This window comes from Ricinus communis, chromosome 4 (assembly GCF_019578655.1).
Source record: "Ricinus communis isolate WT05 ecotype wild-type chromosome 4, ASM1957865v1, whole genome shotgun sequence".
Taxonomy (NCBI): Eukaryota; Viridiplantae; Streptophyta; class Magnoliopsida; order Malpighiales; family Euphorbiaceae; genus Ricinus; species Ricinus communis.
This window is the reverse complement of record NC_063259.1, coordinates 21,773,915-21,800,085: the sequence shown is the minus strand read 5'-3', so window position 1 is coordinate 21,800,085 and position 26,171 is coordinate 21,773,915. Positions and strand designations below refer to the sequence as shown.

Sequence of the window (26,171 nt, the reverse complement as noted above, 5' to 3'; positions counted from 1 at the left end):
AATTTATGAGAGAGTAGACGGGTCATATATAATCATGCAAATTTTGATCAATGCTGATAAAAAAGAAATTTCTTACAAGCGATCCAGTTGTGAACAAAAAACATATCAGGCTGCCGTTGCAACCTTTATCATATTACCATTTTCAACATTTGGATTTGTTAGTCACTTTGCTAATTACGGTTTTATTTTATAAGCACGAAATGCTAATTACGTTTCAAACTCAAAATTCCACGAGCAATTGATATGCCATATAATAGAGCATCTCGAGTAATTCAATCCTTCTTTTAGAAAAAAATACTTGCAATTCCTAATATATATGCCAATTTTTATAATGGTGAAGATTATTTTGCTATTAATATTCTTTTCGTTTTATTTTGAATAAGTCATTTCTTTTTAATTTATGAGAGAATAGACGGGTCATATATAATCATGCAAATTTTGATCAAGGCTGATAAAAAGAAATTTCTTACAAGTGATCCAGTTGTGAACAAAAAACATATCAGGCTGCCATTGCAACCTTTATCATATTACCATTTTCAACATTTGGATTTGTTAGTCACTTTGCTAATTACGGTTTTATTTTATAAGCACGAAATGCTAATTACGTTTCAAACTCAAAATTTCATGAGCAATTGATATGCCATATAATAGAGCATCTCGAGTAATTCAATCCTTCTTTTAGAAAAAAATACTTGCAATTCCTAATATATATGCCAATTTTTATAATGGTGAAGATTATTTTGCTATTAATATTCTTTTCGTTTTATTTTGAATAAGTCATTTCTTTTTAATTTATGAGAGAGTAGACGGGTCATAAACTATAAAATAAAAAATAGTTATCTATTTATATTTGCCATAAAATTGAAAATAAAATTAAAAATTCACTTAATACAAAAAAAATAATTTGAATTCAACACTTTTTATTCTCAAGAATAAATATTTGTGCTACTTAAAAGTGTTGACAAGTTATTTTTAAGATGAGATTAATTCTTGCTACTATCTCTAATATATTGTTAGACTTGGATAAAAATTCTAATATTAAAATTAAAAAAACTAAAATTCTATTAGTAGGTAATGAAGAATTCTTTTAATTATTAGCTCCTAATAAACTATTAATTAAGAAAAACTATATTCGCACTCGAAGGTAACATTATCTTATACAAATAAATTTGGATTACATATTATAGGGCTGATTAAAGATTTTATTTGTTTATTTATTATTTATATGAAAATTAGCAACCATCTTGTTTTTATAAATTTTAAAAACCCACGCAGAAATCCCCAAAAATAACAGAAAATTTAATGAGTATTTTTTTTTTTTCATCAAATAAGATAGTTGGAATGAAGGGGACAAAAGGCCCCAACGGTATTACATATTATAGGCCTGACTAAACCAAGAACAGGATACAAGACTTAAAATACACCAAATGTCATGGGGGTACAAACTATGGATAATACAAGCATGTGTGCAGTTAACAAATGGGGACACCATATGCTCAATTATTCGAATTTTGGAACTTCATGTATATATGGGTATCTGAAACTTTGAAAAATGTTACTATTTTGTACTCAAGATACAACATTGAGATGGTAAGACAGTACCATCTGATGGAAGAGAACAGTCAGTCGCAGTCATTGCAGGCCCCAGTGACCGACCAGGCTGGCAAATGAGGCATACAACTCAATGGAAGTAAATCGATACAGTAGGAATGTCGACGTCGTTGTCCTCATCATCTTCACAAGCCACAACAACATCGAAATGCTGACGATATGGAGGCAGTTCTAGTTTTGCCACTTCCCTAACTAGATCCACCATTTTCCTATCCATTCTTTCTCTGTGTTTAGGAAACATGCTATTAAAGAGCAGGCAACTACCGCATGAGATGCTATAGGCATTCAGCCCTTTATCCTGGAGCCATTCAATGAGTTCCCTTAAAGTAGGATTGCCTTTTAGGACCCACCTGTCCCAAACAGTCCAGCTCATGTCTCGATGCTTGATAACCTTTGGTGGGACTGGCTCAGCCATGGAGAACAAAGGTAATGCTAAGTTGGCAAAGGTATTTCGGTAATCTTCCACTTTGTGTCCCCCACCAAGAACTTTATACAGCTCCAAGCACACAAGACCCGTTGCCATAGCTGTCGATGTCGCAATGGCAGGGATGATCCTTCCTGCAATAAACTTGGCTTTCAGCTTATCAACTTCAGGAATGCTGTAGTTTCTTGCTCTCATGTTGGCAAGCCCAGCAATCATATCCATATGAAAGTTTGTATCGTCATCCTGTAGATTCACAAAAGTGAGATGTCATACCTAAAAGGCCTATTGCATAAAACTTGAATCTGCCTAAAGACAAATAACAAATGGCACTAAACACCCTCTTCTTTTAGTACAGATATTAAGTACTTTTTGCACATTCACCAACAGTAGATTGGTGCAACATAACTGCTTTTGATTGATAGTCAAGCAGAATGATCAATCACCACTTCCCATTGTGAAAGAAATCAATAGTAGATAGGTTAAAGTAAGTTGGCAATTGTACCTTCTCAAACTGAATCGGCTTCATCCTGTATCCTGGTGGCAGATGCCTCCTGCAGTGCTCTAATTTCATGATTAGCTCATGGATAATTGCTCCATCATCTGCAGATGCAGTAGAGAGACTGGTAGCTTTCTCGTCCGTTACAATTTTGGCGTCTTTCTTTGGCTCAAAGTCTGGTATTATAACCTTCTCAACAGCCTCAGCAAACATCTTAGGATTCTTGACCCAGTCAGGAACTGGAATGCCAAAAACCTCTGCTCTTAGTATAGATACTGCCATGACAAAATGGAGGTGACCAGGATCAGAAGTTGAGAACTCAAGCGGATGAGGAAAGCGCTTTGGGGCTGACCAGAAAGGCGCCCCAGTATTTGTCCTGGCATCTTCAGGAAATGTATAAATCAACTGCTTTACACGATTAGCAAAATAATCTTCAAACCTGATTACAGAAGCAGCATGGTGTCAAAAATAATAGAGGTGTAAAAAAAAAAAAAGGGTTCAGAATTATTAGGTTAACAAGAGATCAAATCAAGGGAATACTTTAAACGAGCCCATGTAATGCAATCCTGGAATGTCTCGCATTTTTCCTTGTCAAGCAACTCAACAACATGTTCTAAGGTATCCCTTGCCTGAGCGTCACCAGAATTGGCCATACTAGCAGTATATTCAACTGGGTTAGATAGATAGGCATTCACTTCTGCTGGAGTTTTCTCAAGCAAACCCTCAAACTCAGATCGAGCCCAAGTCAAGCAGTGGTCAATATTGTGTGGGAACGAATGGACAGTGCACATGGGTGCTTGCTTCTCAGGTGGATCTCTAGAAGCACCATAGTTTTCAGTCAGGTGAGGAATGACCATCTGGGTGTTGCATTTGGCGCCCAGGGTTCCAGACTCAAGAAGTGGCTTCTGGAAGTATAAGCACCTTTGATCAACATATAATCTTGCATTGACATTGTCTAAAGCATTTATAACAACAGTTAAGTTCTCCCAGAATACATCATCAAAGACATTCTCAGTTTCAGGGCTGACACGGTTTTGCAATGCTTCTATATTGATAGAAGGATTTATTGATGAAGCAGCAGAAGCAGCAACCGTCGATTTGGCCTGCCCAATGTTCCAATCCCGGAAGAGAAACTGCCTACTTAGATTACTCTTCTCAATTACATCATCATCTGTTATTGTCAGCTTTCCTTGTTTACCACATGAAACACCCATTAAGGCTACATTCTTTAAGAATTCACAACCCAATGCACCAGATCCTACTATAAACACATTAGCATCCTCTAGTTTCTTCTGGAGCTTAGATCCAAAAACTGAAATCTGTGCATCATAACGACTATTTAACGGCTGGAAATCGCAGGGATACAGATCCTCTGTGGGAAGGGACTCCACCGAGTCAAAATAGAAAAACTGTAACAGAAGAAAGAGAAAGGTATGACAAAACTAAGCACTCCAACTGAATCAACTCACTCCGAAGCTGGAGAAGAAGGGGAGAGAGGATCATAAAAACAAAATATATGGAATTGACCTGGGCTAACAATGACCTAAAACAGGGAAAAAGAAGAAAAAAGAAAAAGAGGAGGTGGTAGAGGGGTGAGGGAGGAACGGGGAAGAGGATACTGACCTGAAAGAGAGGATGAAACTTCCCAGAACATGCTTTGACAACTTCTTGTCCCACAATACCACCAAACATAGCAGCCATCGGATTTAGTACAGCCCTGGCTCCAAAGGCAAACTGCTGAAGAAGTTTTGGATTAATGTCTTTTACCCTTCCATCTCCCAAGCTTTGATTGATGTTAATGGCCAAAGATATAAGCTTCTGAGCATCTTCTTCTGAACCAGCAACAGGGAAGCGACCTGACTCGGACAAAAACTTATCCAGAGCTTGAAATGCAAGGTGTAGAAGAGGTGGCCGATCAAACTTGGAAAAATCACTCAAAAGAAAATCACCAGGATTTTTAAGTGCTTCCCGCAATGGCTTAAAGTTCAAGACTTTAGGTGGTTTCACCTGTGTAACAATACCACCCTTCTCATATGTACCAAAGTTTGTGGTGTCCTCATCAAGAGTAAATGAATATGGCCTAGCATTTTTTATTTTCCTTGGCTTTCCATCATTGAGCTCTGTCATTCCATGAATTTCAGAGAACACAACCAGATCCCCATCTTGAAATTCAAGCCTCTCATCATCCACACATGACACTAGAGCAGGATTATCATTACTAATAGATGCAACTATACCCGTGTGCGGTTCCTCTCCATCAACATCAAAAACTGTGAATTCAGGTCCAAAGTCGCAAAACACAGAACCAAAAAGTCCTCTAACTTCAGCCTTAATGAAAGAGATAGGAGGCTGATGACTATGGCAGTAGTCATTAAACTCATATGCTTTCTCAAGATTGATATCAGTAAAGACAACAGCCTGCAGCACAGAAAACACTGATGAATGCACCAAAAGAGCAGAGGTCATGGATAATGGGCACACAAGAGAGAGAAAGACGATTGAGAAGAAACCCTCTTAAAAAGTGAGGAATAAAATAAATGTAAGCTAATATGTCCTAAGAAAAAGCACACAAAAATAAATTTAAAAAAAAAAAAAGGAGAGAAAATGGGGCAGTAAAAGAAAATCAATTGCATGATTTTACAGCAACAACTTATTTATTATTTTTGGATAATGTGGATTTTATCTGAGACTTGAACATATGAGTGAAAACTAAAACTTTTTCAGACTTCCACTGCCCCACAGATTTTACTCGCTAATTGGAAGTGTTAAAAACATCGTACTAAAGTCCATGACATCTTTATCCCATTTTAAAGAAAATTAATTGATTAACACCCAAAGATTCGTAGGGGCTGTGGGAGGCAACGGAATCCTGGATGGTTCGCACACAAACACTATTGATTTAGACATCCAAAGATCCCTAAATATTTGACATACAAGAGACTCCAAGAATTAAATAAAGCAAAACCAAAAAATGTGTAATGACAATTCTTACAATGTGAGGTCGCATAAGATGAAGCAACTGCAGAAAGAAGACGTCATTACTTTTCTTCTATCTTACTGTAATTTTCTAAATCTTCACAGATATAAGACATTAATTTGAGACAGGATTACGATGAAGATTGTCTTTACTCTGGTCCAAGTATTCAGACTTATTTCAAACTTCTTGGCTAGAAATATCTACCTCATATGTTTGTAACTTCCAAGCTAGCTATAATGGATAATAACAAAGAATTCTGTAGATATCATTTTTACATGAATTGTTATTGGAACATTTGAGTTCAATCTTCAGCATAGCTATCCAATTTTAGAAGACAATCCAGAACTGAGATTCTAATTCAGGAGTCCTCAGCCTGGAAAAACACATACAGCTATTTACTGAAAGCATAAGAAATGTCATTCCCATGCATGAGCACTGTTCTTCTATAAAATCCTAAGTCAAATAGACAAATAATTCAATTATCTTTCTTTTCCAAGCACCACTGCCTGTCTAACCATTACCTTAGAAATAATTTATTCTTAAACCAAAAATAGTCAAAATTCGAAACAGCCTACATACTGCAACACTTTCTTTGACAATACTTGAAAATGCAGTCATCATGCAGAAAAATCCAGACGAGTTTCAAACCCACATCAAAATCCTTATTGATCAGACAGAATGTTTTCTAGGGTACTCGAGTCAACATAGCATGAAACAGGCACAAACAAGAAGGATACAAATCAAACTTAGACTGTTGGACATGGCAGTTTCAACAACAGACCATTAACATAAAACTTTAACCCTACTTCGATAATATATTCGTTCACCAGTTTTGTGTTTGTTTTATCACCATCCTTTTCTAAAGTCTGGCTGAACACAAGAAAATGCTTAAGACTGTCATTACATAATGAGCCTTAATCTACATTCAAGGTACATAATCAACACTGCCACCTATCAATATATCATTTCCCCCTCTGATATGTAATCATACTGTATTCTCTCTGCATTATCCACAAGGAGCCAATTGCAAGGATATGGCATCCCACAATTTGCATTTACTTTGTTCTATAAGAGACTCTGTGCTAACAAAGATTCAGTTCTAAATTCTTTATACAAACATAGCAAATCTGTCCAGTAAAATGCACCAATCAACACCTAGTTATCACCCTTTTGAAAAAACAAAAAGAAAGTGATTTATTGATTGCACTAACTCTAATAAACTCTTCAACGCAATATTAATGTTAAAGTACTTTCTCATATGGTTTGCTACAAAGAAAAAAGGAGAAAAGAAAGAAGATTACTTTAAGAGACTTCTTGTGTAGCTTACCCTAGCTGCACAGTAACAAGTTATAACAAGACTTTACACTGAACATCATCAGTTTTTGGATCTTCAGCAGGGGAAAAAAAAAAAAGCTTCCTGATGAAGATTCATTGAATTATGAAACAACTCAATCTTCTAATCTAAAGACATCTCCTGTAAAGTGTAAACCCAAATTGAAACAAATTTTTTGAAAGTTAACCCAATTCATAGCCAGGTTAGGAGGAAAAAAGGGTAATGATTTAAACAGGGCAACTAGACAGTACCATAGCATCAAAGGGAAAAATATCAAGCCATCCACCTGCCATAAAACAGCATAGAGAAGAAACTCGGCCAACCCATCAGTGACCAACCTATGCTCCAAATATACTGTCCAAGAACAGGTCTACTAACTTCACAACTGAGGGTTAACCATGTTCAGAATTTGTCCTTCATTGGCATGAAATTAAGAACTTAAAGGAATCTTCGTAAAGTAAGAGGTCAGCATTCCCCTTTATGAAACCCACCACCCTAGACTCATATATCAAACCAACCTAAGAAGAACCCTCAAATACTTCTCAAAACCACCAAAAATAGAGTGAATTAAAAAGGAATAAGATATCTCGTTGTGCATGATGTCTGCCAGTTAGAATTTAGAAACAAGTATTATGGGTCCAGCATTTGATATAGACCTCCTTGCTCAACTTAATTAATTAATCCCAAGTCCCATTCTCTCTCACAGAATACTTAACCAGAAGAAATAGATTACAGAAATGGTAGATACAAATAACACTTGTCTTCTCACTCTTCCAATAAGAACAGGCAAATCAACCAAGCAAAAGTTCTTCACCAATAAAGCAAAGAAAACTCATGAAGGAACTAAGAGGTACTAACTATCCCACCCGTATACTTAATCTGGTATATACATTGCTCCATATTCAATATGACGTCGCCAATACATACATGGCTCCACATTCAACAAGATGCAGCAATGAGACAGATTTATCCCCAAATCCTTAATACTCCAGTTCTAAGGTAAAGCATGCATCTTGTGAGTTCAACATGATTCCCCTCCTTTTCCTCTACTCCCCTTAACAAAATAAATTGAAAAAATAGCCAAAAAGATTTAAGAATAAAATTGTACCCTTCAACTGCGTATAGAAAACGCAATTCAAAGTAATAAACTTGAATGACATTGAACTCCTTAGTTCTAAATAATTATATCAATCATCCAGGTTAAATTTGTAGAAAAGAAGCATATGAAGTACATACAATATTTAGTAGCATATCCAGTCATGATCTAGTAGTAACCAACCTTAATACATAACCATTAAGAAAACGGTGAGATTAACTGAGAGGTCATCTATCATTTATGTTCAACATTGGGTATGACCCATTTATTGAAAAAGTTCCACATGGATAACAGCATTTAGGTAAAAAAATGCTGAAAAAGATGGAGATACCTGGAAATCAGAAAGTTTTTCTTTTGTCAATTCTGTAGTTAAAGTAGAAACAACCACTGCATTATTGAGTTCCTGCAACTTCTGAAGAGAAGCTAAAGCCCTGTTCTTGCCAACATCATTCTCAGAAAAAGTGAAATTACTAGATAAATCCCACAGCTCCACTGCCCCTTCATCATGCAATGTCACAGACTTGACGCCAGCAAGAATGAGATTTTTAGCTGCACGAACATAAGTAAACATGGCTTACATGAAAGAGCTAGATACTGGGTATCAAATAAAACAAATTGATAAAGGTCAGTCTTCTACATTCTAATCCTGCCCGAACCCCCTTTTCTCTCAATCACACACAAACAAAAATATGTCCACATGACAAGCTTTATTACGAACTCATGTATACATAGCAAAGCAGCAATTAAGGAGGGAGAGGGGGGAATAAAATCCTCAAAGTGTTCCGACAATAATTCCAACGAGTGTATGGAAGGTCTAAAAATGAAAGAACTAAATTTAAATGCAATCTATTTAGTTGATTATCAAGTTTGGAAACGTAAAGTTGGTAGAATTCATGTCTTTCAACTTTAAAAATTAGATAAATAAATGAAACATCATGCCAAAAGTGACATGATTTTGCGAGAATGTTCAATTGAATTCTTAATCATATTGCAAGAATTAAATAAAATTCAATTCTATTTAATCAATTCTCATGATAGGAAAGGCAACAGTTGCTAGAAATCAATTTTTTCAACCCAAAAGAAGTATTTATTTAGAAAAAAGAGGAAATTATGTCGAGAATAACATGATTTTGCAAAGATTCAATCCAATTGTGCTCTTTGCAAATGACTTATTCAAAACAAGGCCATAAAAGCAGACTTAGAACTATAGTGTTCCAGATCTTGGAATGAAGTCAACTCTTTATACATATATCTATAAACATTTACAATAATAAATTTAATTTCCATTAAGAGAATTTATATTGAAAAAAGAAATATTCACATACCAATCTCAGCACCAAGGCCCTGCATGCCAGCGACAAGAACATTTGACGCAAAAAGCCGACGCATAGTCTCACGTCCGTATACAGCAAGCTGTCGACTGTGCAGATCCTCATCAATATCATTCTGATGCACATCACCAGGTGCCATAATCACACTATTAGTGGTACTGCTACTACCACCACCGTTGTTGATGTTAGCTTTACCGTTGCTGTTCGAACTAATTGGGGTCGTTGATTCTACAAAACAAGAATCGATCCGATGCTTCTTGGTAGAGGAAGAAGCAATATTAGTAATCGTATTGTTTTTGTTCGCGTCTTCTTTTTCTTCTTCTTGTTCTAGGTCTTGTCCTTCAACAGGTCGCTTTTTTGGAAGCATAAAGTGCAGTAAACTGCCAAACAAGCCACAAAACCCCATTGATATTAATATAATTGATAACACCCGAGAGAATCTAATGTTCTTGGAATCCATTACTACTAATCCAACAAGAATTGGTGCCAAAACTATAATTATAAACCCTAACCCTAACTCAAGCTTAAGTTTCAATATCATCTTCTAAATACAAAATTCCGATTCCAAGGTAAAGTTGCTAAGCAAAAGCAAGAAAAGATTATTATTATTAATGTTATTGTTATTAGATTAATCAAAGAATGAAAAGAAACGTACCGATTAGGACTTTGATTAAAGAAAGAAGAAGAAGAATAGTATCAAAGAGAAATGGAGAGAAGTAAAATTGGGATTGATTTTTTACTTTTGAAGTTGCTTGTTACGTAATTTTGAATGAATTTTCATTTAGAAAAGAAAATTTTATTAAAAAATCTTTTTTTTTTTAAATTGAATCTACCTAGGGCTTTGGGCTAGGTGCTATTTGGCAAGGTCTATACTGTACCATTATTATCAGGTAGCCTTGTCCTTCTTCTTGTTGTTTTGAGAGAGAAATGTGGGCTGTCGTTGGGCGCGGAAAGAGAGTGGAGAGAGGAAGACGGTCACATACGAAAACAAATTTCAAGAGAAAAATTTTCCTGATTATACTATTTACTGGCTGCTGAGAGGTGGTTGCGGTGGCGGTGGTGGTGGATGTGTTACGTGTGGCGTGGGGCGTGGGCCCTGTGAGAGAGATGACAGAGACGCGGTTTCTTTTTTCTTTTTTTCTTAAATGATATATAAAAATAAAGCGGCTGCTTTAATTCTTTTAAAATAAGGTATTAATTGGTCCTTAAATTTATTGTCGAGACTAATTTGACTTATAATTTTATGCTAATTTAGCACTTCAGCATTATTTTTATTTTTTTTATTTTAGAGTGCATACGAAAATGCAATAATAATTTAAAAAATAAATATTAATAGAAAAATCTAATAAATCTTTGATTTAATATTTTTATTTCTAATCTTATCTTCTATCTGAAAATAAAATTATTGTGTTAATTTATTTCTTAAGTTGTACATTTTTTTCTTTATATTTTTTTTCTTTTCTATCTTTATAATCTTTTTATCATTTTCTCTCATTCATCATTGCATTATACTCATTTCTCCATCTCCATGTGATTCTTTATTTGAAATGATGTAAAGTGGTTAAATAGAATATTAATTTATAAAAATAATAGTAAATAAAAAATATTATATCAGTTATTTTAAACTGTCTTGAAATAATGGGTTTAAGTATTCAATTTGTCATGGTTGATGTCAACTAAACCAATTAGTTTTGATTTGAAGCTTATATAGGGTACCAAAGTTGGATCTATTTTTAATTGGAATAAACTCTTGAGACCAAACTCAATTTGGTTTTTTTATTTATTTTTATGGTTAATTTAATTTTTAATCTTTTCAAATAGATTCAATTTAATTGGTTTTTAAGTGAGTCGGCTGGATGTATTGTAACAAAAACATAAAGAAAAAGAGATAAATTAAACTTGACTACTAACCTCGAGCCAAATTGAATTGGGATACAACTTTAGGGATCAAATTAAACTTTATTATATTTAAGTTAAAAATTAAAAATAACTAATATAAATTTTTTAAAATATTACAAATTCATTAAAACATCAAAACCAAATCACTGTCACCATAAGTCCCTTTTCACTGATACCACCAACATTTGTTTAAATAAACATTATCAATATTATCACTAAAAAGTTAAAAAGCATAGATAGAATTTTACAATATAACACCACCATCAACTTCTTTATTTATTCAACCAATTAATTGAAAACCTAAAATATATAAAAAGTTTAAATATATACTTCAATTACAAAATTAAATCATTTATAGTTTCATTATTTTTTAAAAAATTCAAATTGAGTATGAACAAAAATTGAGTGGCCAAATAGAACCGATGTTAAAAGTTGGATGATCAAATTGGATTTTATGACACCCGTAACTTATTTGTTATAAAAAATGACTAAATTGAACCGATTAGAGAAATTTAGAAGTAAAACTAGCCATAAAAGTTTTTTTAAAAAAATCAAATTGAACCTAACTGTAAAATTCGAGAGCGGAATCAAATTATATCCCTTTTTTCTATTCATTACTAATGTTTGTCCTCCACAAAATATATGGAGGGGAAGAAAAGGTTTTAAATAGTACAAAAATACGAAGTTCAGTGCTAAATTGACTGCATGCCTATTCCATTTAATAAGGCAATTTGGTTTTTATATCACATACATACAAGCACCAGTAAAGGAAGAGAGAAGTTTAGGGTGAATAACATTACTTGAATCAGAAGTTAACTGTGCAGAACTAGCAAGGAGCATATTGACCTAATTAGGAGATGGAACAACTGAAATTAGAGTTATCTAATTGAAATGACCCCTTTAGGACATAATTTGGGGTTAAAAGAAGTTTAATTATGATTAAACTCTGAATATCTATCTGAATTTTAAATGTTTGCCGGAATTCATATTGAAAATATCAATTAATTAAAAAATGGTTAAATTTATTTAAACTGTGTTTGGTTGAAATTCATAAAATTTATGGAAATTATTTGCAAATCTAAAATTTATATGTTTTGAATAACATGAAAGTTAATTTATAATTATATATATTAATTTATGTAAAATCAATTAAAGCTAAACTAAATTCTAATAAAATATGTAGAATTTTTAAATAAATAACACATTAGTTTATTAATATATTTCATAGTATTAAAATATTTATTTCACATTTATTTTTTCTGTTTCATTTTTTTTTTTTTTTTGTATTTTTTTCTCAAATAAAATGAATTACTTAATTACTTAATGGATATCAACCAAATATACCATTAAACTCATTTAATATCAAAGAATCAAAGAAAACATGACTAAAGAAATTGCCTTCTGAAGGATGTTCAAATCTTATTAGTCTCTGAATCCTGAACCCTGAATCTCAATCTAGTCCCAGTAAACATATTCGATCACAAGACTTTCACTGAAAAGTTTATAGAAAGAAGGAAAATTACAAAGAAGATCATCCACTAGCACAAGAAACACCATGAACACTACAAAGTAATGATTAGCATACTGAAATATCAATTGAAATTTAACTACAATATGTAGTACTACCATTTTCATTGAATTTGAGTCTAAAACAGGCAAATGTTCCTTTCTCAATAACAACCGAGTCCTATAATTCTAGCAGAAAGAAAAAAAGATAAAACATATTTTCACTTCTTGCAATGGTCTGGGATCATAATTCCATGACTTTATCTAGTGAAGGGTCCAAATTTTATCCATATATATGAACAATTTTTATACTTTCTTCTCCTTATCTACATAGGCAAGCTTGGCATGGGGATTAAGGTTCATCTGGAAGAAACAGGCGAGCCAGCATTGCTTCAGCCTCCTTCATCAGATTGTCAAGCAGATCAGTAGAGAAGAATGACTGCTGCATAACCCTTGGCATGGCAGAGAACTCAAAGGTTGTGCCAGTCTTCTTGTTGTGCTTCTTGACAATCTTTATTAACCCTGTTTTTAAGAGACAATTAAAAACAATGACAGGGACTGTCTTTTTGTGAATTATAAGAACTTCTGAACAAAATCTTTACTCAAACAAAAGGCATAACATAACACCAAATTGTAAAATCCGGTGGCCAAGTATTTGCCTTGTAGTGCAGGAAGCCAGGAGTTGAACTCCTGAAGGTTCACAAGCAATTTAATGCTTTTAAGGGAAAATGAACTTCATGTTAGAGGTGTCAAAATTCATCTTTTCTTCATGGGGAATTCAATCCTTCCTAGAATTACACTCCTTACCTGTGGTCTTGTTCTTGTTTTCAGAAGGTTCTTGATGATGAGAAGAGCAAAAAAAAAATTAAAAATTCAATGCAATAATAGCATTAAATGGGAAATCAAACTCTATGGCAGTACAGCTAGAGTTAGTTCTAGAGGACTTGATCATTGCCTGCTGTTAGAGCAAAAGTTGGTTGCAACTGTTTGGACCCTACACTTACCAGTTAATTGCCCTGCTAGAAAATTGAAAACTCTGAAATGTTTCCCTTACGATTAGCAGGAGATACAGCATCAATTGCCAGGAAGATAATCAGAAACCTAGTAAAAGGGCATCATCCAAAATGCACAAGCCTCCCTGCTTTCTATAAGGTAAATACGTATGAAAGTAGCTGTGCAAAATTCATTCGTTAGCTTTGCAGCTCAGATTTTTTTATCTATGGCAGCTTCTGCCATAAAGAGCATTAACAATAGAAATCTTCAGAATGACCAGAAAACTTCTGTTTCTCCTGGTCTACCAAACATGCACCAAGCTCATGACAGATGAAACTGAATTTCAATTCAAACCAAGAAAAAACATGCCATCATATAATACAAGAATTTCTTGTTCTACTGATTTAATTATACCTGCAACAACTCCAAACTTGAGCATACTTGAGAATAAAGAAAACGAACGTAACATACCTCTGAAGTTAAGGGCGCTATACTGGAGTAGCAGAACCATTTCTCCATGAAATTTCAGGATATCCTTCTGCACTTGTAGCTTCTCTTCATTAGTACGCAAGTTTGCTGCTCTAATTTGCAGCTCCTGCAACACCACCCCCATTTGTAAACTGTAAATGGTAACATGTAACCTATAATAAGGAGAATACAAGATTTCCTGATAGACAGAATTTGATATAGGTCAAGTACCTTTAATCTAATGATGTAATCTTCTTCTTTCTCCAAATAAAATGTATTAACTTTCTTGAGTTCATTGTGTAATAATCTTGAAAAACCAATTCTAAGCCCCCTATTGTTTACTTCCACGAATCTTCTAGTGGCATATCTTGGAAATCTACCTCTGGATCGAGGGTATATCAACTTCAGTTGCTTCTTCAACTTCTTGTACGATATGAACTGACCTTTCCATCCACGAAAAGTCCTCTCAACCTCACGGCGGAGCATCTTCCCGTACTGCATTTCTTGCTCAACTTCCAATACTCGAGGATGAGATAAGAAAGGAAATGATAATTCATATATAAAACAATCTAATTCCAGCATATTCTCTTATTCCTGGATCAGACATTCGGACATTCTCGGAACAATAATCTTTATGCTGCAAACATGTTTTGAATTCCTCGAATGAACCGAAAGACCACAACAGTAAATAATATGACAAACATAAAGTCATTGTTAGTTCAAGAATTCTTGTCCAAGTAATGAGTTTCCATTGGAAGTCAAAATTCTGTCCTAAATCAGTCGAAGAGATGGGGTTACTACGTATACATTCTTGTTTTCTTCTGCAAACCATCTTGTTCTTGTAGTTTTTGTTGGGGACGCCCGTTTCTGGAGAGAATGCAACGTAGAATCCAAGAATTGGTAGCAGAGGTAAATAAATCAAAAAGAAAATATCTAACTTAACATACCAAACACTGTTCTCGATCTTAACTAAAAATAAAACAGGATTTTATTGGCAATTGGGATTCAAAATTAATCTTGTATTAGCCGGCCAACAAAGCGTCTGATTAGTTAAGCATTTCCTCCCCAATCATATCAAAAACCAGAGAGCAATAGCATCTTCGATTTGGAATATTCTTACATGCTACAATGGAATTTGAGGTTGAATGGGAAATTCTCGTATAGTCTGAAATTTCAGGTTGAATGGGAAATTCTCGTATAGTCTAGTGTATATTTCTACCTATAGCTGATTAATAAATATTTATTAACTTTAAATAATAAAATATGTATCAATCATCCAATATTAAAATATAAAATACTTATATAAATGTGTCAATTTTTTATTTGTCGGGGTGTATACTGTAGTCCTAAGTAACCAATTTAATAAATTTTCCTACCAATTTTAGTCCAAAAATGTCAATATTTAAACCAATGCTTTAGTCTAATGGCAAGGTGAGTGAGATGATTGCACTAGAACTCAAATGTCACCCATCTCAAAAAATAAATATATCTATTTAAAAATAGGATAAATTCTTTTTTTCTAATTTTGGCATTTATTTCAAAATAATACCGTATTTGTATTTTTTTTATAACTTAATTTTTATTTTTATTTTCAGGCGAAAGTCATTCATAAATTTTTTTTTTTGTTAATATAATATCCGAGCAATAATGATTCAAAAATTCTCTATATGTACGCCACATTAGCGTTTATGTAAAATATGTTTTAAAAATATATAATTTCATCTAAATTCGTATTCATGGCATTCCTCCTAATATAAATATTTTGATACAAGAAGTTCTCAAGAAATTGTCATCAGTAAGGAAAAACAGCAAATTCAGGATCTGACAGATAACATTGGCAATCATTTGGAGACAATAAGATTCACTGTGCTTTAGTTTCCATAGGATATAGAAACCAAGGGAACATCACTATTTGTCTGGCCACAACAACCAACTTTTCTACTCAAAATTCTGTTGGAGGTTTTTGGTTTCATCAATATTCTAATTCCATCCTGATTGGTATTCTCCAGCAATCCATTCAGAGATTGGAAATTGGAAATCAGTGTTCTGAAGATGTAAGAAATTGGAGAAAAAAAATGGATAGTTGTACCATAACTATTTAGGGCTGAAATAACAGTTTGCCCTTTAAACTTTCGGGCGCGAAGTCTAAATTATTTATATTTGATTGAAATCTATAAAAATTGGAATTCATTTTATTTGAGAAAAAAAGATACAAAAAATAAAATAAAATAAAAATAATAAAATTGGAAGAAATATTTTAGTGTTAGAGTGTATTTATTTACTAATATATAATTCATTTATAAGTTCTACCTATTTTGTTAGCATTTAACCAGTTTCACACAAATTTAATTATGTAGAATACTAAATTAATTTTCACTTCATTTAAATCATATAATCTTATAAATTATAACGAAATACCGTGTTAAATTAACTTTCGAGCTGATTAATTTAAAACATTTCAAAACTAGAGTAATTAGTTTCAAATTTTATATAATTTTTGAGCGATAGAGACGGTCTATTTATTTTAATAAAATATTAAACTGACATTAAAAACAAATGATGAAAACTGAGTGTTCAAAGCTATTTTTCTTTGTTAGGCTTTGGTAGCATCGCCATCTTCTCTTAATTAGGTTTCTCATTTCCTTCTCTGATCAGAACTTCTTTAATAGTTTGTCATTAAGAGATTTCTACATTTACAGTGGTGTAAACTATATTAAATGTTACAAACAGTTGCCCAAATTCATTTTCAGACTGTTAAATTGGATAAAGAATCAACAAAAGATGAAAGAAATTCGGTCATAAGTTGTTAAAAGAAAATAAATAATATTAACAAACATATTCTTCCATGATTAGAAATCATTTATCATGATAACTAAAACTAATCATTGCTTTTTTTAATTATTTCCTTTTTGGACCCTTTTCACATTGACATTGGAATCCAAGGGAGAAAGGAGATCCCATCGGTTGGCTGTTCATATATTTGATTAATAATGGTACCTGGAGTTGTTGTATTATATGTAGTCAGATATTGAAACACTAGAAAGTCAGTTTTCCTTCTTCCTCAAAAGCCAAAGGCACATGCCAGGCATGTGCAGCCCTTCAATTGTGACTTTGACTCAAATATATGACCTATGCTTGGTCTTAATTAAGATGGGATTTGAAATTATTATTTTTTATTTTAAAATTATAAACACTTGTATATACGTGTCACTTTTCTATTTATTGCGGTGTATATACTATAATCTAAATAAAGTTGTCATTTTTCTATTTGTTGCGGTGCATATACCATAATTTAAATTCAGTATTAGTTTAAAAAAAAAAAGAAATTAGGATGGTAGTAGCCTAAAAACTCTTATCAGTTCTCTGGTACCCCATACAAATATAAAGAAATGAGTTAACCTAAGGTTAATTGATGGATAACTATGTGTACAACTAAAAATTAATACTAAAGTACATCAAGGGGTTCACAAATTTCACAAGCCAAAGCCATTTCTTTAAACATTGCATGTCACACTTCCACTTTTAAATCTTAATGCAGATACACTTATATATATATATATATATATATATATACACAAGGGTTACCATGTAGATGCCTAAGTTTGAGATTGCTGTTATTACTTATTATTGCCCATGAAAAGAACAAAAGCCCCACAGTTTTTGCCTAGTTTTTTACTTTATGGGAGATTAATTCCACATAGAGTCTCTACGAGAAACCTCTACATCCAAAGAAAAAACCAACTAAACCCTGATTGGTAATTATCATGAATTATCTCTCATGACTGCTGATTAAAGGAATGGATAGTTGGCACCTTTTCTTTTTCATTTTAATGTCTGAGGTTGAATAAAGAGACGTTGATGTTGATAGTAGAACTATGTTTTCGCCAAAAATTAAGGGTTTCTTCTAAAATTCTCACATCACAGAGGACACAAAGACACGAGGGACCACTATTGGGTCCCCCCAGATAGTCACCACATAAACAAAAAGAAAACTTTAGGACACAAAATTCCTTGTATCACTCTAAACTTGTAGGCCCTTGAGGTTGCACAAATAATCTTGTTTTCCCCTTTAATTCCTTAATTTCTTTTCCTCTTTTCTCTCTTCCTTTTTCCTCCCCTTCCTTTTGCAACTGCAATGAAATGCCCCAGTCACTCATGACAACACAAACGTGGAATCATATTTTATTCCACCACTCACATTACTACCATCATGAAGAGTATAAAGAAAGAAAGCAATCAAAACATATAACATATTCCTTTCTCTCTTTCATTTTCCTGATGGTAACTTATCTTCATTTCTGCTATATGAGCTTCCAAAATCTACATTTATGCCCCGCAGCATCTGCTCGATTAAGGTGCCCTTTTTTTTACACGAAATTCAATTATATTAATCAAGAGTCAAGATTATTACAATCAACTTTTACCTATTGTTGTTGCTGAATCGTAATAAAATGGATAGGATTTCGGAGAACTGAGGACGCTTTGATGGGCAATTGTTCCAGCACTTGGTCATCAGAGATTTTAAGATTTGTGGGCAGTCCTTAGGAATATCAGGTCTCAGGCCACAAGCAGCTATTCCAACTGCTGCCTGCACAGGCGAACATGCGGCATAGGCTGCCTCACCAGTCACCATTTCCCAGATCACCATCCCAAAACTATACACATTACTCATCCACGTCTCAGTCACACTCTCTGGATCACCAGCAATGATCTGTTCTCAACAAGAATGCAACAAGAAAACATCACTTTTTGATCACAAAATATATATTTAGAATTTCATGCTAGTAATGAAATTTTGCAATTTACAATCAATGTAAAGTGTAAAGTAGTTGAATTCATTTCAAAGATGGATCACATCAAGGATATAAATGACCATGTGTATGTGCTGTAACTTGGGTATACAAGGAAAATTGGTAAAAGTTGTGTCCACATGGTGCTTTACAAATTAGGAGTTGAGAAGGACAGCTAATCATGCTTAAAGTTCAAAAGATCCTTTCAGCAGGCTCCACTATATGAACCCTTTTGGTAAAAGTGGCACAACAACAATATAGCGGCAGATATGATTTGTAGGAGCGCTCATGCAAAGGCAAACACCATATTGAAATGTAAAGCTAAAACAATTATGAAGACATGTTAGCGCATGCCCCAGCAATTATGCTGGGATAAGTGGTATAAAGTATCTTTAATAAACAGTTAATCATGCTGAAAATAGCATCCACATGCATTGAATCTAAACAATGTCCATAGTATCAGTAGTACTTTTCCATTAGTCATAATTTCTACTTATTCCAGTTGAAATTGCGAGTGATTCATTAAGATGGGAAAGAAAGAAGTATAAGATGTATCTTTTTTGGTGACAGGTAATCATATGTGAAAGTTAAGCCAACTAACAATCTTTAATGATGCAACATCTATTTACAATTTAACTAAAGATATTATGACCAAGCCCTATAAGACCGAATTTGCACCAACCATGACATCAGCAAATTTTCCTATGAGGCATTTGGGCACAGCATAGGATGAAGGAATGAAGCTAAACATTATTAGTTTCAAATGCAAGAAACTTAAATAGACCTGTATTCCCCTTGGCAGGTAAAACAAAAATGAGCCGTGTGTACAAAGCTAACACTCCAATGCAAGAATGGATTCTGTATTTTTAAGATTGTAGTTGTAGCAAAGAAATGTTTGATCCATTTTATAATCATCAACTGTTTAACATATTTTAGCAGCATCCATTAGGAAAATAAGAATTGTTACAAAGAGACTGACTACTGACCTCTGGGGCTAGCCAGCGATAACCATCAGTTTCATACTCCATCGCCTCACCCATGCTCTTGCAAGCAGTGACTATACCCATGTCTCCTAAGCAGGCATTCCCATGCCGGTCTAGTAAAATCCTCTGTGTGTTAAGATCCCTATATGCTACTCCATGATCATTCATGAACTTAATCCCTTCAGCTATGTCTACAGCAATCCTTATAATTTCCTTAGTCTGAAGCTTCTTATTCTTTAGCATCAAATCACTAACAGAGCCACCTTCCATCAATTTGGTTACCACACACAACCCATGATTTTCATCAACACAGACACCATAAAATTGCAGGACATTTTTATGTCCACAAGTCATTAACTCTAATAGGTCTTTACGGAGTTCGAAATCATAAGCATTCCCTTTGTCGCATCCTTTGAGCTTCTCAATTCCAACCCTTTTGCCCTTATAAACTCCCTTGAAAGAATTGGGTCCAATCTGATCAACAAACTCAAGATTATCAGAGTTCAAAAGCCATTTTCCTATCTCATCTCCACCTGACTGCATTGTTTGCCATTCATCAATAGATACAACAAATGATGAAGTGGGCAAGGGCATTTCAAGCTGAATTTTCACATTCAAATTCTCAGTGCCATTTCTGTAACTCAGTTCATTAGGATCCTCTTCTATTTCACCAAAATCTCTCCCTCTAGTATTCTCTTCTTGGCACCCACAAAGCCCAAATGGAAGCTTTACCGTTGTCTGTTTAGGCTTCTTGATGGCATTTTTTAAAGCATTTTCGATCCGATTTTTGAAAGATTTCTCGTGTCCAGCTTGAACTAAAAGAAGTATGACGGCAAGAGTAAACCCCTTCTTTTCAAAGATCTGAATTTTCTTACAGCAAATTGATGCATTATCTAATGCACCAGACATTGCGGGCCAAGAAATCAAAGAGTTACAAGCAAATGTGAGCTTAAATACAGAACCCTGTACCTCATCATCAGATACTTCCTGTATCATTATTGCAGGTTGCTCATCCACTGATGCCTGCTCTATCAACTTTATGTGCAGAAACACATCTTTCATATCAAATCCCGCCTGTGCATAACTGCCCAAATACCAAAAACATTAAAAGAAATACAAATTACTAACAAAATCAAAGCAAATCAACAAAAAGAAAGCAGCTTTAAATATATGGACAAAAATCACCCCTGCACAGCAGCAAGAGATGTGTTAATTCATACATATTCCACATTCAAGAAGTTTGGTTTCCTTTATTAAATAAACCAACAAAGAAACAGAAATAACGAAGATGAGCTAACATTTCCAATATATGCAGTAATATGACGTTGAAAAATCTTTACTCTTCTATACAAAAACCAAAGAAAACCCAGAATTTAAAATAACGAGTACAAACTGTAATTAAAGAACAAACCTGAGAGGCAAAGAATCATAATGCTTCCTAATATTAGACACAAGCTTCTCAGGTAACTGGCTACCTGGGTATAACTGAGTAAGGTTCCGTACAACACCAGCCCAAACAACTTTCCTACAGCTCTCAACTTTAGTACTACCATTGACCTGCAGCGGTAGCTGCTGCTGCTGCTGTTGCAGTTGCAAGACTGAGTCACCACGGGGCGAGTCAAGATTCAGCGAGTTCTTAAGCGAGGCAATAGCTTCAGATACGTTTCGACTCAGTCTTTGAAGCCGTTTCTGCATATTAGAAGAGGATGGTGGGTCTTTGATTACAGGATTTAAAGATGACAAAGAAGAAGTAGTATCTTGATGAAGTAAAGTGGATTCTGATCTATCTTGGGTTCGCATCAACACTTGTTCTACCATGTCTTCATCAGTACTGGCTCTACTAGACCAGCACTCTAGAGCTGCAGCCATGGAGTTTGGGAATGTGGGTTCTCTTCTTCGGGTTAAAGATTTGATTCAGAGCAATAAGTAGCTTAATTAGCTCAGATTTCTGTTTATGGGTCTGGACATTTTTTTTTTCTGTTGATGTTTTTTTTCCTTCTTTTTTTTTTTTCGGAGTTATAATGTGTCTGATGTCTGACAGAGGGAAAATGAAGAGATGTGGGGAGTGATTTGTTTAGGAAGGTGAAGTGTAATAAATTATGGGAATGTATACTTTGATGCGAGAGGTCTTATCTTACTTATATGAGCTCACCTTGTTCCAACCGTTCGATCTTTTTATTTATTTATTTATTTTTAAGTATTAATTTGCAAATGCATCTCTAATTCTTTTATTATATATGTTAAACTTTTTTATTCTAATGAATTATATAATAAAAATAAAATAAAATTTTAATATGTTTCTTAATTTTTTACATATAAAATAAATAATTGATTGTGCTCTCTGTACGACTAACTTGTGTCTTGGGTCTTATAACAGTGGCTCTATCCTATTCTCGAACCCTCTGCCGAACTTAACCCGCACTACCACATTTTCTTTTGAAGATGACTAAAAATAAATAGAGAGTCAAATTTTACTTCTTACTTTATTGTTTAATAAATATTCTACAAATTAAGGTTAAATACTATTTATTCCTTATTTACTTTATGTTTAATACTTTTCGTGCAATTTAACCCATGATTTATAATTTTTTAGATTAAAAAGATTTGTGTTTCAGTTAAATAAATTAGAATTTTTTTCCAAAAACATTTGGTATTAAATAAGTTTTAGGAAATTTTCAAATTTCCTTATAAATTTGTGTTTTGTTTGTTTCGTACAAAAATAAAATTCTTTTGAAATAGTGTATTAATGGATATTTAATATCAGTTTATTAATTTTTTTGAATTGAATCAATTATGTTAAATTCTAATAAATCTAGTCAAATATTTTAATAAATTTTAAAATTATCGGATTATCATTTATCTTTGCCAAAATAACCTTTAGTCAAATTCGCTCTTGCTTCTTTTCTTTTCTTTATTCATTTAAATCTCTTTTTTATTTTTCTTTTTTACCTCTTTAACTCTCAATAAATTTTTAACTAAATTATACCTATTAAATTATCAAATTAAACAAATATTTTTTAGATAAATTCTTAGAAAAATTTGTTTATAAATTAAATATTTTATTTTTATTTTTTGAGAATAAAGATAATTATTTAATGGAATGCGAATCAAGAACAATTTTGGATGAATCCAATCCATCTCAAACCAAAAAAGTGCCGCACCCAAATAGCAAGATCATAAGCCAAAGTTTTTAAATCCTTTCTCCCCAAAAAGACACAAGTCAAGTTTTAAATAGGGAATTTCCATATATACGGAAAGTGGCTGTAATTTTTTATTTATAAGATTTTTTGTAACTGTATTATGGTAGTTTTTTAGTTTTATTCTTTAATAAAATTATGATATTATTTCTTTTATTTTTTATTTTATGTACTTTTTTATTGTCATTTATATCCAAATAACTATTATAAACATAAAACTATTATTCTTTTTGGTGTTCTTAAATTACTTTTTTTTTATTTTAATTATATTTTTAACTGTATTTTGATATATTTTTAGAATATTACATTATATTTTTTAAAATATACATCTTCATCTTTTATAAAATATTATATGTTATATCCTTCAATTCATAGATACTAAATATAAATGTACAAGATTAAAATGATGACTCTACTGCATTCAACCGGTTTCATAATAATACAAATTAAATGATATTTTTTAGTATTTTTTATGTATATTTTTAATATTTTTTAATAAAATTTTTAAAATGAAAAATTATATAAATATAAATTTAAAAAAATAATTTTTTCTTTTTTAGAAAAGATCGTAAAGATAATTCTTTTAAAAAAAATCATGTCCCAAGAAATTTTCTATTTTAAATAAAAGCCTTTCAGTCCAAAAAATAAAGACCCTCAAATAATTTTAACCATTTAAATTCCTCAAAATATATATAATTTATGGGATGCTTATGTGATATATATTTTTTTAAAATAAATGAGAGCTCGTAATATCTTATATGAAATTGTCATCGTAAGAAAAGCTCTTGCCAAAACGAGGGGAAGAAAAAGACACACACAAGCAACTAAGATAAGGAAATGGGTAGAATAGGAGTCCTTGATTTGATAAAGGAGCTTGAAATGATTGTTTGATTTGATAAAGGATGGATAAGTGTGATGGTCATTTATGTGACATTTATGTGTCCAAAAAAGAAAAACGAAAAGGCAAAAACATATGTAATATATTTGACCCCTAGTTCACATGTTCATAAAATTAAGTTTCTTAACTTCATTAGGTCTTCAAACTTTCAATTTTTTATAATTAAATCCTCTATTAACCTTCGTTAGATGAATGTGAAACATTGTCTAAAGCACTTGAAATTTTATATTTTTCAATTAAGTTGCTCTACTTTTTTTAGTTATATTATTTAATATTCTATGCAAATATTTCAGAAATCTCTTATCTCTTTAATAGTTTTATCATCACTCGTACTCTCCGTTTGAATTTTCCTTTAGGACCGGTTTCTGATGACTCTAGCTACTGCTGAAGCTTGCCCTCATTTTATTTTCTTTTTACTATTTTAAAGTATTAATTGTGTATGTCAATAATATTATTATTACTTGCCTTGTTGTTTCTCTTGTAAGTACTTGTGGTTATTGTAGTGTTTCTAATGTGTTTACTATGGTGTGAAAGGCTTGCTCCGGTTAGGTCTGGTTGTATTCGACTCACCTACCAACTTTGGAGCGTTGTTCTTTGGTAGCTGTTTGGAAAGAGAGAGAGGTGGATTCTGGTGGCGACGAGGTTGCTAGAAAAGAAGCAATAACAAGTGTTATTTATTACCTGTTCTTAATAAAAGGTCATAACACTCGTTTGAAATTATTTCTTTGCTCATTTTTATTATCAGAATGAAAGATCAATTTCTTGAGTTATTAGTTAACTTTGTCTGTTGAATGAAATATCGTCTCTTTTTATATAGAGTTTTGAATAATTCATTATTTGTGTTAGCGAATTCTTATTAAGGTCTAAAGGTACACATCTTATTCAGTTTGGGCTAGCGTTTTATCCCTTGAATTTATTGTTGGTTAATATGGTGACTTCTCTCTTTTGGTCTTTGGCAGAGCGAATGAAGAAGACATTGACAAAGCATTCTAGAAGCAAAAGATTAGGTTGGAGGCATTCTGATAATTTTCATACTATTTTAGATCCACAAGGGTAATTTGGTTGAGCGGTAAGTCCAAATTTATACTTTTAAATCCATCACATTATACTTTTTAAACGGCCTCATTATTGTTCTTTTGATAAATCCAAACTTTTTGTAATTTATATTGTTTCCTTCTGAATTTTTAATGCTAATTTTTACTGTTATTGGAAAAAATTATTTAAAGCTTTAAACTTCTCATGTAAGCTTTATTCATTTTTAATTTTGTTAATTGAGTCATTATAAAACAATTTAAAAACTGTGATAATAGTAAATAATTTATTTGAATAAGAACCAAGAAAATATTAAGAAAAATTCAAAATAAGAACCTTGAAATTTAACACAACGGTCAAATTATAAATAGATAAGTATAAAAAAGTATTTTGTGATTTCACTATTTTATAATTTAAAATATATGGTTTCTTTTTAGATAAAAAAAGTACATAGTTTCAGCTCGTGACAAAAAAATATATCTCATTGTTAAAAAATACTAATTTGTAAGGATTCAGTTACCTTCACTCCGATCAATCATCATTATCAAGTTGCATGTGTCTGATAATATAAGTCTAGAGCTTAACAACTTCTAATTCCATTATCTGACAGTCAAATCATAGTTTAAAAAGTCTTTGTTCTAATGAGATCGATATAATAGTCAAGTAATGACGTTTTGAGTTATTAAACTTTAAAGTCATATTATCATACCAAAAAAATTATAATAATAATAATTGATCGAAATAAAAATGGTTAAAATACTTACCAATTAATACTTTTTAATAGTGAAATATTTCTTTTGTTATAATTACATTTTTTTTTGTTTAAAAAAAACAGACACACTCTAAATTTTCAAATGTTAAAAGTCAAGATACTTGCTTTTTCTTTTTGTTATAATTACATTGTAAGACAATACCAAATTAGAGCATGCTTAATCGTGGAATTCTTTTCATTCTGAATTTTTATAGAAAATTTTAGTTTATTTTCTTGAAAATTTTAAAAATTATGTTAAGATTATGAGCTGAAAAATTATTTGCAAATTTAATTAAAAAAATATTTCTTCTAAAAAATTTTCTTTTGGTGTAATGGAGATTGAAAAATATTTATTGTATCAAAATCTTTTGTATAAATAATTATAT

The 26,171-nt window shown here is 32.4% G+C and overlaps 3 protein-coding genes across 3 annotated transcripts; all 3 read right to left on the bottom strand.

Annotated features, from left to right (window-relative positions):
• Positions 1-1,336: 1,336 nt before the first annotated feature.
• LOC8266541 (ubiquitin-activating enzyme E1 1) lies at positions 1,337-9,829 on the bottom strand. Its single transcript, XM_002526571.4, has 6 exons — positions 9,263-9,829; positions 8,269-8,486; positions 4,155-4,949; positions 3,072-3,940; positions 2,538-2,970; positions 1,337-2,278 (listed from the first exon to the last, which is right to left on the bottom strand). The coding sequence occupies exons 1-6, from the start codon at positions 9,807-9,809 to the stop codon at positions 1,682-1,684; spliced, it is 3,459 nt and encodes a 1,152-aa protein (XP_002526617.4). The 5' UTR covers positions 9,810-9,829; the 3' UTR covers positions 1,337-1,681.
• Positions 9,830-12,668: 2,839 nt separating this feature from the next.
• Positions 12,669-14,800, bottom strand: LOC8266542 (SPX domain-containing protein 2). Its single transcript, XM_002526572.3, has 3 exons — positions 14,366-14,800; positions 14,138-14,261; positions 12,669-13,195 (listed from the first exon to the last, which is right to left on the bottom strand). The coding sequence occupies exons 1-3, from the start codon at positions 14,714-14,716 to the stop codon at positions 13,026-13,028; spliced, it is 645 nt and encodes a 214-aa protein (XP_002526618.2). The 5' UTR covers positions 14,717-14,800; the 3' UTR covers positions 12,669-13,025.
• A 3,160-nt stretch (positions 14,801-17,960) lies between these two features.
• On the bottom strand, positions 17,961-22,291 carry LOC8266543 (serine/threonine-protein kinase Sgk3). The gene is made up of 4 exons (XM_002526573.4): positions 21,319-22,291; positions 19,911-20,991; positions 18,559-18,845; positions 17,961-18,264 (listed from the first exon to the last, which is right to left on the bottom strand). Exons 1-4 carry the CDS (start codon positions 21,774-21,776, stop codon positions 18,204-18,206), a joined length of 1,887 nt encoding a protein of 628 aa, XP_002526619.2. The 5' UTR covers positions 21,777-22,291; the 3' UTR covers positions 17,961-18,203.
• Between the last annotated feature and the right edge of the window lie 3,880 nt (positions 22,292-26,171).